Here is a 14183-nt window from a genome sequence, read left to right as displayed (position 1 = left end):
ACAATGACGTCATGAAACTGAAAGGGTATTACACCTACACTGCACCTACAATAGCTAGAACCCGAAGAGGGGTTCGCAGAAAAGGAAAACCGCCGGTTAAAGATATCAAGGGCCCGGTGGTAATCTTCGTGGATAAAGACGCACCTCACGCACAACTGGACACAGCCCCCTTTTGCAATCCGGGCAGGGAGGTAGTAGTTGTTAAGGCGAGTGTTAAGAAGACGAAGATTAACCTTGTATCAGTGTACTGTAAACCCGGGGTTAAGCAGTGCGAAAAAGCGGACGGGCTCCGGGATCTCTGCTCAGCGATCCCCTTGGATGAACACATTTATATAGGGGGAGATTTTAACGCCACCCACACTATGTGGGGTTACCTTCGGGATACTCCTAGGGGAGTCAACCTGGCGCGAGCCGCATCAGAAGCCAAGCTCAAGCTACTAAACGAGTATGACGTTTGTACCAGGATTAGAACGCACAACCAGAAACATGACACTTCCCCGGACCTCTCATGGACCTCATCGAAGCTCCAGGGAACCTGGAAGGTGCTACCAGACTCTAGGGGTAGCCATCATCTACCCATTGAAGTCACCTTCAACGCATTGCTCAGGTCCCAGGCGCCGAAACAAGCGACTTATATAATCAATTGGGACTTGTTTCGGGAAGCACTGAAAAAGGATCAGCGGGAGCACGAACAGCCCAGCCTCACAATGCGGATACAAGCAGCTGTTGTCCTCGCGACGAAAACCCGGGAAATCAAGGTGGGCAGGCCGTCCCCCTATTAAACCTCTGGGCGTCAAGATTACAAGCCCTGCAGCGGTACCGCAACAACGGTAAGACATTGCCGCTACGAGTCAAACTAAACTGCGCCACGGCGAAAGCGAAAAGGCACACCCTCGAGCTATGCCGACGAAGGTGGAGAAAATACTGCACCTCCTTTGGAGTCAAGACCGGACTTGCTCGACTTTGGGGCACCTTCCGAGGAATGCAAAATCGTGGCAAGACACGCACGGCAGGACAGAACTTGGCAATCCGAATGGGCCTTACGGAAGAAGAGCTAGCCATCGTAGCGGGAGCGCACTTCTTCCCACAACCAACTGGCACCAACAGCGGAGCACCGGGAGCGGACATCGAGACTGAAAGACCGGAGGGCGGTACAGTTTCCGGACGCTCGCCCATGGATTCCCCCTTCACGCTCGGGGAGTTACTCTCGGCTAGCCATGAGGCCAAGGCTGGAGGAACCCCTGGACCAGATGGGATCTCAAATACGGCCCTTCGAAACCTACCCGATAACCGGAAACATGAGCTCCTGGACTGGATAAACGAAATCTGGGAGACAGGCCGGGCCCCAGAGGAGTGGAAGGAGTCCTGGGTTGTGCCAATACCAAAGCCCAAAAAGCCCCCTACGGAGCTCGCCAACATGCGACCCATATCTCACATCAAACCTGTGCAAGTTAATGGAGCGGCTTGTCTCGGGCCGTATCCAGTGGTACGTAGAGGCAAATAACGTCCCGGACTCACGCCAGACGGGTTTCAGACCCCACCTCTCCACCCAGGACAGCGATCTGTTGCATCAGGACGTCCTAGCAAAGAAGCCCAAACTAGATTCGAAGGTAGTCGTCACAGTCGACGTTAAGAAAGCTTTTGATTCGGTGCCACACCACTCGATAATCGAAGGAGCACGAAAGAGCGGTCTCAGCGGCAGTCATCGCATTCATTCGCTCGTTCCTCGATGAACGTCACTATAGAGTCAGAGTGGGCTCTACCTTGGGCCCAACAATGACGAACGGCATAGGAGTCCCGCAAGGGGCCGTTTTATCACCGATGCTATTCAACCTCGCGATGGCAGGCCTTCCAGCGAGGTTGGCCGAAATTGAGGGTATCGGCTTCACCATATACGCCGACGATATTACGCTTTGGACTTCAGGCGGCCCACCAGGCGCCCAGGAACAAGCCCTGCAGGATGGCTTGAACACCGTGGCGGATTATCTGAGAGAAGTCGGAATGACTCCCTCTCCCGAAAAGACGACCTACGTTGTGGTGGCGGACGCAAGTAACAGGAAAAAGGGCGTGAAGAATCTCTTCAACCTATGCCTCGACGGCCGTCCCATTCAATGTCATCACAGCATCCGTGTTTTAGGACTCCCCATCGACGAGGATGGTGCAGCAAGCACCTGGCTTGCACAAGTCACCAAAACGTGGAGACAGACCCTGGGACTAATCAGAAGAGCCACCTCCAAATCGTGGGGGGCAAACGAATGCACCCTCCGCATGTTAGTACATGCCGTCCTCACGTCCAAGGCAATATACGGTATAAACTACCTACGTGTCACAGGAGCACAAAAGCGCAAACTAGAGGTGCTGAACAGGGAGGCAATGCGGGTGGTCACCGGCCTCCCCAGATTCGCCCCAATAGAGGAGCTCCAGAAACACTTCAAAATCAATACTCTGGAAGATAGGGCCGAAATCCATCGCATCGCACAAGTTCAGAAACTCTAGCGAACCAGACCCGGAAGAGCCATTATCCAGCTGCTTCCCAGGTAGCACGCCTGAGGAATGCCCAACTTGGGCAAAGGTCTGGCAAACATAAGGGCCCAACTTTGGCACAGTTAGGTTTTTGCACCATGGCACTCATCAGTGCCAAAGTACGGTGCCTAACTATAGCCTTAGTTGGGCGATCCTAGGGCATGCCAAAGTTTGGCTCTTCTCTGGTACGCCAGAGGAGTGCCAAAGTTGGTGCCATACTTGAGCCATAACTGCCATAGTAAATCCTAATCTGGGAATGCGGGGCATGCCAAGGTTTGGCGTTTATCTGGTCCGCCAGAGGAGCGCCAAAGTTGGTGCCATACTTCAGCCATAACTGCCAGAGCAACGCCTAATTTCGGTATTTGGGACGTGCCAAGGTTTGGCGTTTCTCTGGTCCGCCAGAGGAGCGCCAAAGTTGGTGCCATACTTCAGCCATAGCTGCCAGAGTAACGCCTAATTTCAGTATTTGGGACGTGCCAAAGTTTGGCTCTTCTCGAGTCCGCCAGAGGAGCGCCAAAGTTGGTGCCAGACTTGAGCCATAACTGCCATAGTAAATCCTAATCTGGGGATTCGGAGCATGCCAAGGTTTGGCGTTTCTCTGGTCCGCCATAGGAGCGCCAAAGTTGGTGCCATACTTCAGCCATAAGTGCCAGAGCGACGCCTAATTACGGCATTTGGGACGTGCCAAGGTTTGGCATTTCTCTGGTCCGCCAGATGAGCGCCAAAGTTGGTGCCATACTTCAGCCATAGCTGCCAGAGCAACGCCTAATTTCGGTATTCGGGACGTGCCAAGGTTTGGCTTTTCTCTGGTCCGCCAGAGGAGCGCCAAAGTTGGTGCCATAATTCAGCCATAACTGCCAGAGCAACGCCTAATTTGGGTATTTCGGACACGCCAAGATTTGGCGTTTCTCTGGTACGCCACAGGAGTGCCGAAGTAAGTGCCAGACTTGAGCCATAACTGCCGCAGTAAATCTTAAGTTGTCGATTCGGGGCATGCCGAAGTTTGGCTTTTCTCTGGCTACCCACTGAAGTGCCAAATAAGTGCCAAAAGTGGCAAAGAAAGCCGAGAGGCCAGCCCAAGTTTCGAATATCCCTGGCGTGTCACAGAAGTGCTCTTTCACGCGTCCCAGAAGAAATAAACTAAATAAGCGTTGGAAACACGATGGTAAGATGTCATCACCTCCGTTCCCAAGCAGCACGGCAATACTTTGCAGTATCGTGCCAGTGCCGGCCGAAAGTCGGTTCCAATATCGCTCAACTGTCCAGTTTTGCACCACCGTTTGATACCCGGCAGGTATTGCCGTACAGCTGTTTCGCCCCGGCCTAGCGTTCGCGCAATATTGTGCGAAAACTCTACGATGCGTCTGCTTTGTATTGGCCGAACGTTGTGCAAGTATGTGTACGTTGCATGTCATTTGTTGCATATCCAATCACTTAGACGGGCAAACAAATTGTTTTCGATCGCTCCCAGAAGTTTATTAAACAACTATCATTGCACACAGTGTATTCTCAACATATTTACAAAGGTCACACTTCTCTTTAAAACGAAAAGCAAATTATAAAATACAATTAACACTGTCCTCATGCCAAGCAAAACTCATCACACAAAAATCGCGGAGATTGAGAGGAAAGTAGGAAGACTATCAGAATCATGCTTGCAGTGCACTTACTAATAAAAGAGCGATATCATGTAGTCCTTGATATATGCATAATCCAACTCAGGCACCCCACAAACACATTCGAGGATTCGAGGACTGACGTCTCGTCGTCGGCGAAGAGCAGATTTTGTCGAAGCGTGTCCAACAAACACATCACAAGTATTCCACGAACTCCGGTGCAAAAAATGGTTGTTACCGAAAAATTGGCATGGACGTATTCCGACCGTTTACGACGAAAAAACACAGCCGCGTCTGCAACGCACGAAAGCAACAGAACGCTGAAGAGCAGTTCGAAAACCGGACCTACGTGGCCCGCTTATTTTTATAACTAGGCAAACGGCGAAAACCACGGCCCCAGAGATCCCATCAGCGTGACAGAGAAAGTCACGTGAAAAATTTTCGTCCAAACGTTTTTGTCCTACGCGTCCTACGTAGAGAGGTCACGCTGGGTCACGCGTTTAGCGCCATACGCACATTCGCGTTTGAACGCGTTTGAGTGCGTTGCGGAGTCCTTGCGGCCAGGCGCGGTCGCTTGCGGATTGACGCGCGCCTTCCCACAACGCTCGGTAGCGCGACGCAAGCGAGTAGAGACTCGTTCAACTTTCTGAAGCGTTGCGGTGCGTTCGGGCGCGTTCGACCAATCAGAAGCCGAAAGAGGAGAGGGGGTGACGTGTTCGCTCCGGCCGACTCGGCGAGACGTATCCGCTTCGCCGGTCGCAGTGCTTGCTTTTTTGTTTTGGGGAGCGGTGGGGGCTGTATTTTCCAAGGCTGCGATGGTTCAAGCTTGACAAAACGTCGGGGAAGCCGGCGAGATTGTCCCAAGATCGAACACTTCGACGCTGTCGCCGTGCGCCGCTATGTTGCCTTGGATTTCGCTTACTATTGGTGAGCCACTAGCGACGATAGCGCGTTCTTATTGGCTCTTGACTGCGGTTGACTGCGTGTCAACGCAACTGTGCGTACAAGTTCGGCGGAAACGGTCTTCGCAGCGCAACGCGTCCGCTTGCCGCTACGGAACGCACCGCGCTCAAACGCGAAAGTGCGTATGGGCCTTTTCGCTTCACCCTTTTGATTTGCTTAAAGCGGCTGTCGCGCTCGCTGACAGCCACACGAAGACACAAAAGCAGGTGGGGAGAATGTGCAAAAGGCGAGGTCGAAGGGGAATCAACAACGCATTAAAGGAAAGGCCGCTTCTGCCGGTGACCTTGTGGCCTTGCCTAGTCTGTCAGCGTTCGACTTCCATTGAGGGCCTCAGAAAGATAATCTCCTTTCTTGAGAGCGAAATGGACGGGGTGGTTATGTTTTTCGGGCTTTTCGCCATCCGACAGGCCTCAATTATTTCTGTCCCCACTCGCTAGCAGTGGCCTCCCATGGCTGTCGTGCCGGTGAAATTAGGAGCGTAAAAATACTCCAGAAGCCGGGCGAAGACATGATAAATGTAATAACAAAAACGGCTTGACATAACAAAAATAACAATTTAATTAAACGTTTCGCCTCCCATGCGGGAGGCATCTTCAGTAGAGCGCAGAGCGAGTGAGAGTCGCAGAAAAAAGTTCGGCTATTTAGGCATAAAGTTTGTGTACACGGCCGGCAGGGGGCCACGGTTCTTGTGTACCAGCGATGAATCACTTCCGCGTTTGTCGTTCTGGATGAACCAAGATTCCAGCAGCATCCTTGGTCCCCACCTTTTATCTCTCGCCTTGTCAAAGTCAAATTGGTGTCCTGACGCCCATGCATGGTCGACAAGTTCGGACTTGAAGCGGGTGGCGTTCGTGGAATTGGCGACATCCCGAGCGTGTTCTTTTAGTCTTGTTTTTCTTTTTCGTTCCATCTCTCCAATGTAGGAAGCGTCACATTCCTTGCACTGCACTTGGTAGATCACGACCCTTTCTGCCTCTGGCGGGGTCGGGTCTTTTGGCTTGGAGATAACATTGGCAATTGTTCTGTAGGGTTTGTATACAGTTCGTACCCCCAACGGCCTAAGGGCGCGTCCCAATGCCTCGGAAACCCCCTTAACGTACGGGATGCACACGACGTCACGTGTTCGTTCGGCTCGATCCGGGCGCCGACGGGACATTTGTTTCTTAACGCGATTGATAAACCGGTCGGGGTAGTTACGTTTCTTCAAAGCGTCCCGCACATGGCTAAGTTCTTGATCGCTAAGTGTTGAGTTAGATGGGACTGTTTCTGAGCGATGAACGCAACGATCTTACAACTGAGCTTTTGTGTTGAGTAGGGTGATGAGAGTGGTAGTCAAGAAAGTCTTGTCTGTCACATGGTTTACCATATACGGATGCCTCCATCTTAAAGAAAGATTCACTAGTTCTATGGACACGTACATATAAAAACGACAAGGTACTATCGGTTTCATGCTCGCAGGTGAACTGAATTGAGGGGTGGACACTATTCAAATTGCGGTGAAAATCGGTTACGTTCTCTCTGTTAGCTATTACAAAAGAGTCATCGACATAGCGACGGTAGAACTTCACGGGGAAATCAATGCCAGACATTACCTTTTCCTCAACATATTTCATGACGAGATTCGAGACGGTTACGGAAACTGGACTCCCCATAGGGCATCCGCTGACCTGATGATATATGTCCCCATTAAAACTAAAATTACACTGGTTGAGACAAAAACGCACAAGGAGTATAACGTCATCAACAAGGAGGGTTGTGCGAATGGACAACGACTGGTCTGCCAACAACCGGTCACGGGCGACATCAACCGCCAGGGCGTTGGGGACATTCGTAAATAATGAGCTCACATTTAAGGATACCATAGCCTCGTGCGGTAGCAGGGTCTGAGGGCGTATAAGTTCAACAAAGTCACGGGAATTCCGGACGCTAAACTCATTGTTTCCCGTAAGAGGGCTCAGAATCATAACCAGATATTTGGAAAGGCTGCAAGTGAATGAACCAATAACATATACAATCGGGCGTAGGGGGCAACCCGGTTTGTGAATTTTGGGGAGTTTATACATCTTGGGTGTCGCGGCGTCAAAGGAGAAGAGACAACGGTATATGTCGTCACTGATGCGTCCTTTCTTTTTCAGCTCTCGAAAGTGGTCAACTAACTCTCTTTCGGACTTAGCAGCGGGATCTCTTGATAGCCTCACGAAATAGCGACTGTCATTTATAACTTCAAACATCTTCTTCATGTAGTCATCCCTATCAAACAGAACGGCTCCTTTTCCCTAGTCGGCCTTTAAAATCATGATGGAGCTGTCTGACTTCAACTCATTAAGAGCAATGTGTTCTTGTTGATCTAAATTTGACCCGGCCGGTTTCGCATTGTTCAAAACACTGACAACGCGGCTTCTCGCGAGATTTACCCCTGTGATATCGTGCGCAAGTCTGAGTTTCTTTGCAATTTCAATTATGAAGTCACGTTTTGGAACGTACCGTGGAGCAAGGGCATAGTCCACTCCATTGGATAGCAGAAATTGCAAGCCAGGGTTGGTAATAGTAACATAAGGTACGTACGGCAGAATTCCCTGCCATAAATAAAATGATTTGGCTAACGCTAATGTAACGCGAAATAGGTGCAAAGAGTTTTGCGATAGGAGGCATAAACCGAAAAAAAAAAGAAAAAAAGAAAGAAAGACTGAAGGAAAGGAGAAATAAGAAAAAAATCTCTGGTGACGTGGCCAAAAAAAAATTCTGTTCATGTGATTTTTCTTGAAAAGTGACCAAACAAAACAAAAATAAATAAATAAACAAAATAAAAAAAAATAACACGAGAAAAAAAAAAAAACATCCCCTGCCCGGTTTCGAAGCTAGGCCCTCTTGATCGTGAAACTAGCGCGCTGTCCGCTGCGCCAACATAACTTTTTTTTTTCTTTCTTTATTGCAAGTTGCGCCATTATAGCTCTGCCCGTAATGCTCACGCATTCTCCCATCATAGGTGAAAGCTTAGTTGCCTTCGTAGTTTTTCATGCATGTGTTATTTTTATTTGTGGCAAGAGTTCACGTCCAGAATGCTTTTAGAGTTTTAGAGCAAAACGAGTTTTCTCCATCCGAGTCACCTTCTAGAACCAGTAGACCGCACTGGGTCGTCCGGCTAATCAAGCAGCTTTTTTCAAATTCTCTAACGTGCCCGTCCTCGGATCCTAGGTCGCCGTTTGACAAGCTTAACTTTCTTCCACCTTTTAGCCAGAACCCCCACGGCAGCTTTGTTCCGTCCCCACTCCCTCTCAAGAGGATGGCTCGCCCCGAGGCTAATCCCATTCTCTAACCGCCGTATTCATAAACATTCCCCCACTCGACTCCAAACTCGACTCGACTTGAGTGGAGTATGGACGCGCGACTCCACTCGAAGTGCCATTCGTATTCACAGACGCGAATCGGCACTCACTCGAACTCGAGATTCCGCTCTCCACTCCAACGAGCTTGAGGACGTCTGGGAGCGAGAATATAGCCAAAGGTTTTATTCAAAACACCATTTTCACGTGAAAAATAAACATATTCGTTCGTTTTATCTAAAAACGTGTATCATACAAACATCGAATTAGTAAACTACGAAGTTTTATTAAGGCACCGTAAAGTTTAGACGTGCTTGAGCGACAAAACGGACAAAGTCGTTATCTTGTCTGGCAACAAGCGCATTCGCTGGCTGCGTCTTGTCGTTCTCTCGTCGACGGTCGTCCATCTCACGGTTTGTCGATCTCGTCTCGGTCTTTCTTGATTTCGCCCCGTGCAGCCCTACTTCGTCGCCTCGCCGCCTCGCACGACGAATCATGGAGGACCCCAACGGCAACGACTCGGAAATGGCCGATAGCGAAGAGCGGGCAGGGGCTCGTTTTATTTATACTGCGGAGGAGAAGGCGCTCCTCCAAGCGCTCGTAACCAAGCATGCGCGAGTTCTGGAAAGCAAAAAGACAAATAACTACTCGAAGGAGGCTAAACTTATAGCTTGGGAGAAACTCAGCACCGAGTATAACAGCCAGCCAAACGTCCGCCCACGAAGCGCTAAGCAACTTAAGAAGCGTTGGGAGAACGAAAAATCCAGGTACAAAAAAAGGAAGTCCGACGAAACGAGAGACATCCACGCCACGGGTAAGTTGACCATTTGCATAATTGGTAAACCGTTCCCGATGTGTAAAAAGTAAACATCGGAGAGAAGTCCTTTTCGGCCAGAACAATGCTATGTGCACGACGTCGTGCTCCTTTTCGAGTCTCGTATAAAACGAATTGTCAAAACGAGTTGTTCAAAGCTGTACCGTAGCAAAGTCCGCTTCATACGCATGCAGCGGATCCAGGTTCGATCCAAAGTGGGCCTACTTCTTCTTTGCTTTTTTCTTGACATATTTTTTTTTGTAGAACAATTGGCGTTATTGACATTTTTTTTTTAACATTTGTCACTGAAAGCAAATGAGGTCCCCGCATCTTGCCGGAAGCCTATTCTAACTAAGTGCCCAGCATTCAATTGCCCATAAGAAGGTTCCAGGTGGGCCTCCACTAAGTTGTGCCAGATTCTCTCTTCGTTGGGTTCGCTCTAGTCCCCCTAACAATTGTTTTTGCTTTGCACAGAGGCGTTTCGAAAATTCAGTGTGCTCTTTGAATTGTTCATCCCATACATTGTTCACTCTCTCTAATCTGAGCTTCAAATTCTTTGGTTTCTGTCACAGGAGGTGGACCACGTACAAGCCGGCCGATGAGCCCCTCACTCATTCTTGTGGGCGCGGCGGCAGACCACATGGAGACAGTGGTCACAAATCTCTGCGACAGCGACAGGGCAAGAGACCGGCCAGTGCTGTCGCTGCCTCCGGCTGCAATGTTTGAAGCAATGGTGCGAGGCACTGAAGGCAATGACAATCACGCCTGCTGGAACGACGTGTCAGGTAACTGGGGGCTTTTGGATTGGGACAAATTTGCACCAACATGTCGAAGATGGGTACTGTCTACTTGTATTTGCGACTTGTATCATTTTAACAACAAACCTGGAAAAAAAAAAAAAAAGGCACTTAAGCCTTTTTTTTTTTTTATTGCTCGGCAACATGTACACTATTGTACATATCTTCGAAGTTCCAAAATTGAAAATGCGAGCAGTGGGTCGTGACATAGTACTGTGAATATAAACCAAAACTAGTGCTTAATAGACCTGTTGCAAAGCATACAGCGCCACGACTGCAGAGAATTTCGGGAAGACTCGGTACAGATCACATGCCTTCTCGTTGCGCTTCCGCGACAGCGAGCGAGTCGTGGCAGCTGCCGCCAGCAGCAGTCGCAGCCATCCGCCATCCCTCCAAACCGTCGTTGGCGGCGTACCGTATCTGTGGCAGTGGGGGCGTTAAGTCGGCGCTCTTTTACTCCTACTCCGATGCTCCGAGTTTGATACTCCGAGTGCAGCAACTAAACGGCGCATAGCGTACAGGAGCGCGACACACCGAGGCTGCGTTCCAAACCTACTTGAATGGATCCGAGTTACCCTGGCAGATTGTGTCACGCGACATCAAAAATAGAGAAACGCTGGACGGGGGTAGGTTTTCGACAACCACCTTTACCCTAGAGTTAGATAGCGTATGTTTTGGAACACGGCCAGAAACTATCAACGAGCCACACAAGCTCCTGCCGATCGTGAATGCGGGTGGCGGAAGCTGAAAATATTTCGAAGATAAATATTAAGGCCTGTGTGGAGCACCATAATCTAAAGCAAGAGAGATGGCTACATTATGAAGTTCCTACAAACTTTTTAATATTCTTGAAAGGTTTGAAGACTCGTTTCATGCACATTATGTGGAAGCTGGAAGGTTGCCTTGACCGATCTTATTTATTGACCATACATTCTGTTCCGATTTTAAATTAAAGACAACATTCTTGCACTCGCTCATCGACGCAGGAAACCCTTAAATTTGTCAGACATTCCCTAGTTCCATCCGTTCCGTCTCGCCGATATGGCACACGGTCATTTGACAGCACGTCAATTCGTTTTTAGGCAGTATGCATGAACAAACCTTTCCCGCAACGCTAACTGGTGTTTCGGCTTTCCATCTAGGTATCTTTATTCGCTGCGGCTGGGCTAACGATTTTAAGCAGGGCAGCAGCCTGACTGTCTTTTCGTAACTGTCCTGTCGCCGAGCTATCGGCACCTCAGTCAATTGATCAATTCGATTTCAGGCAAGACGCACGAACAAACCTTTTCCTCAAAGCTCGCTGATGTTTCGGCTTTCAAATCGAAGCACCTTTATTCGCTGGGCTAAGCATTATAAAAGGGACAGAGCGGTCCAAATGTCTCCTCATCTCGACAACTTTCTGTCGCTGTGCTATCGGCACGTTTGACAGATGAATTTCTTTTTCAAGCGAGATGCACAAACAAACCTTTTTCGGAAGGCTAATTGCTGTCTTGGCTTTCAAATCAAATTGTTTTTACCTGCTGGATTAAGCACTCATCAACTGAAAAGGGGCAGCGTTCCGACAACGCCTCTCGTCTCGACGGTCTCAGATGCAGCGCAGCCATCTTGTTTGTTTACGTGACGTCACGGAGCGCGAAGAAGTCACTCGCGCTCCAAAAAATTTTCAGTGCATGAAGAGCGCGCTCGGGTGTCAGTCTCCGGTGGCACTCCTGTCAGTTTAGTGAAAGGAGTGCCAAACTCTCGCACTCCGGAGCACGGACTTAACGCGCCCAGTGTAAGCGCATCTCGACAGGTGAAGCTATTCACCTATTTAAATACTTTATTTATCGCAACTTACCTTCATGTCTTGCAGTGTCACCGAATCCACTTATTTTGCACCGCAACCATGGCACAGTTCGACCTGGTTCAACAAAGCGTTTGTGTAGCAATCGACGGAGCCGGTGCAAAGAAGAGGGATGAGAAAGGGGCAGCGGGAGGAAGGACGATGGGAGGGGCGTACCTAAGACTCTGATTATTCGTCCCGTGGCGCGCGCGGGCTTATGGGATTTTTGCAAAGGGTCTACTGGTATCGAGAAAGCATTGCGGGGCACCTCTCCCATTGGAGCGCTTCTAGTTCAGAAAGTTTTTTATCGAGATATTTTTTCTGTCGAGCATTGATCTGAGATTGTAGGTCTTTTTCCCCAAACTTCCTTTATGTAAATCTAGTGCTTGCGACGCATTGCACTAATCCATTTTACAGCTGCTACATGTTGGAAAAGTATGAAAGGTGACAACCACAAGTCTCCTCCCATTCTCAAAAAATATCTAGCACGACAATGAACCACATCGTAACACTTGCACTGCTCTTACGGGCAAGAAAAAGATGGAGGGACAGAAATAAATCCCTTTGCATTCTGCTACTATAGAGCCTCTGCTGTTGTCAATGGCAACTATGTAAACACTGCTCATTCAAGGAGCAGTTTAAACTGTTTAAAATTGAATGACTCATTCAGGGAAGTATGAAATATTAAGATTTTCTGCTAAAGATGTGTTTAAATCTAAAAGCTAAGATTTATTTTGTTTTCCTGGAGATACAATCTGACCAGACAACCTTTGTTGTAACATGATTTAAGGCAACAACCCAGGGACGGGAAAAGGACAACAGCACAACACACGAGTGTCAACACAGCTGTGGGGGCTTGGAGACCCTATATACACACGAACCTCTGCGCAATGAATTTCAGCTGTGTGTGAGACTTGCGTGTTCTGCTGTCACTGTTTTCCGCAGTCTCGGGGTTTTCGCCTAAATGTTTGTTAGACTTTCATTACCTTGTTTGTGCCCCAACTTTTGTTCGCTGCCTCAAGTTAGCGACAAGCTTGCGCATATTTGCTCTTAACAAAGTGTCTGCCATAACAACCGTCTGAGTGTACACATGTTGTGGTGTCCCCTTTGAGGAAGGTTTATGTAGTGCAGTTACTCTTGTTTGCTTCTCGGATAGGAATTTGATCCCATCAGCAGTCTGACATGGCAAGGTCTGTCGTTAACCAACTGAACAAAACATGCTATCGGGGCAAAATCGTATGTAGTCAAAGCACAACGTGAAGGTTGAAGCAGAGGGACACAAATTATATGATAATGCGACCGTAAACCATCCACAGTGCTAGAAGTGGTGCAGAACATAACCAATCGGACACACTCTATAGTTTTCCAACGCCTAGCTTTGAACATTTCTGCGAAAGGCCCATGTGGCTGTTGGGCCTCTTCCCCTATGTACTTGCTCTTCCCCTAGCACTCACAGTGCCAATGTGTTCTGCATGCCCAGATGCTCCTGAGCCGACAGCCTCACCACTTCAAGAGAGCAGCGTTGGAGCTGCTTGTGTGACTCCGCCGGCAAGGGGCATTACCTGCCCCCGTGCTGAGCTGCCAAGCGGGGCATCCAGAAGAGCTGGAAACCGCATCGCAGCACTGGAGCGGATCATGGCTCCCGAAAAGGAGGCCCGTGTTGACATCCTCGAGAGGGAAGATCGGCGGAAGGAGGCGCAACATTTAATGCAAATGCGCATACTGCGCAACAAGCTTTTTGAGCAGCGACGACGCGGACGGGCAGAGTTCCAGCTGCTCCAGCTGGAGAAAGAGATAAAGGTGGAGCAGTTGGCAGCCCTGCGCTGCAAGCAACAAGGGTATGGAAATCACAATTAAATTTGGCTTCTTGCAGTTTAGCAGCATTCTGAGGATTTACTTATTTATTTTAATTATGTGCGCTACATTGTAGTGAAACGGTGGAACCAAATGTGTTTTGCATATTTGGAAGTTGAATGAAACAGCACACTAGAATTGCAGGAAAGGGCAGGTCTTTCGTTAGCTCTGTGCTGGCCACAAGTCTTTCCCAGAATATGTTTAAGTGACCGAACACCCGGAATCTGATTTAAGAATCAATTTATTGGAGAGCTTACTACTGGATTTGTGTCCGAGTATTTGCACGAGTCAGTGATGGGTCAAGAACGGAGTACAAGCTGGAGAGGAGAAATAGGACGGAAGCTTTAAGTGGAGAGGAGGTTTCTCCTCTCCACCTCAAGCTTCTGTCTGCTTCCTCCTCTCCAGCTTGTACACTATTCTTGACCCGTCATTGACTATGAACATGTGCTTCTGCTTGAATATCCTTATTGG

General features: G+C 49.0%; 1 protein-coding gene across 1 annotated transcript; it reads left to right on the top strand.

Annotated features, from left to right (window-relative positions):
• The first annotated feature begins 8759 nt into the window (after window positions 1-8759).
• Window positions 8760-13715, top strand: LOC120845884 (myb/SANT-like DNA-binding domain-containing protein 3). Its single transcript, XM_040217446.3, has 3 exons — window positions 8760-9239; window positions 9812-10024; window positions 13339-13715. The coding sequence occupies exons 1-3, from the start codon at window positions 8921-8923 to the stop codon at window positions 13713-13715; spliced, it is 909 nt and encodes a 302-aa protein (XP_040073380.1). The 5' UTR covers window positions 8760-8920.
• The last annotated feature ends 468 nt before the right edge of the window (window positions 13716-14183 follow it).

Source organism: Ixodes scapularis, unplaced genomic scaffold, assembly GCF_016920785.2.
Source record: "Ixodes scapularis isolate PalLabHiFi unplaced genomic scaffold, ASM1692078v2 ptg000597l_1___fragment_3__unscaffolded, whole genome shotgun sequence".
NCBI lineage: Eukaryota > Metazoa > Arthropoda > Arachnida > Ixodida > Ixodidae > Ixodes > Ixodes scapularis.
The sequence above is the reverse complement of the archived record's forward strand: the minus strand, read 5'-3'. Positions and strand labels throughout refer to the sequence as shown.

Bases quoted from the DNA above. Each gene is read 5' to 3' on its own strand.
- LOC120845884 (XM_040217446.3), top strand. From the start codon at position 8,921: ATGGAGGACCCCAACGGCAACGACTCGGAAATGGCCGATAGCGAAGAG. The intron at 9,240-9,811 runs GTAAGTTGACCA...TTTCTGTCACAG, and splicing joins GAGAGACATCCACGCCACGG to GAGGTGGACCACGTACAAGC. The intron at 10,025-13,338 runs GTAACTGGGGGC...CTGCATGCCCAG, and splicing joins CTGCTGGAACGACGTGTCAG to ATGCTCCTGAGCCGACAGCC.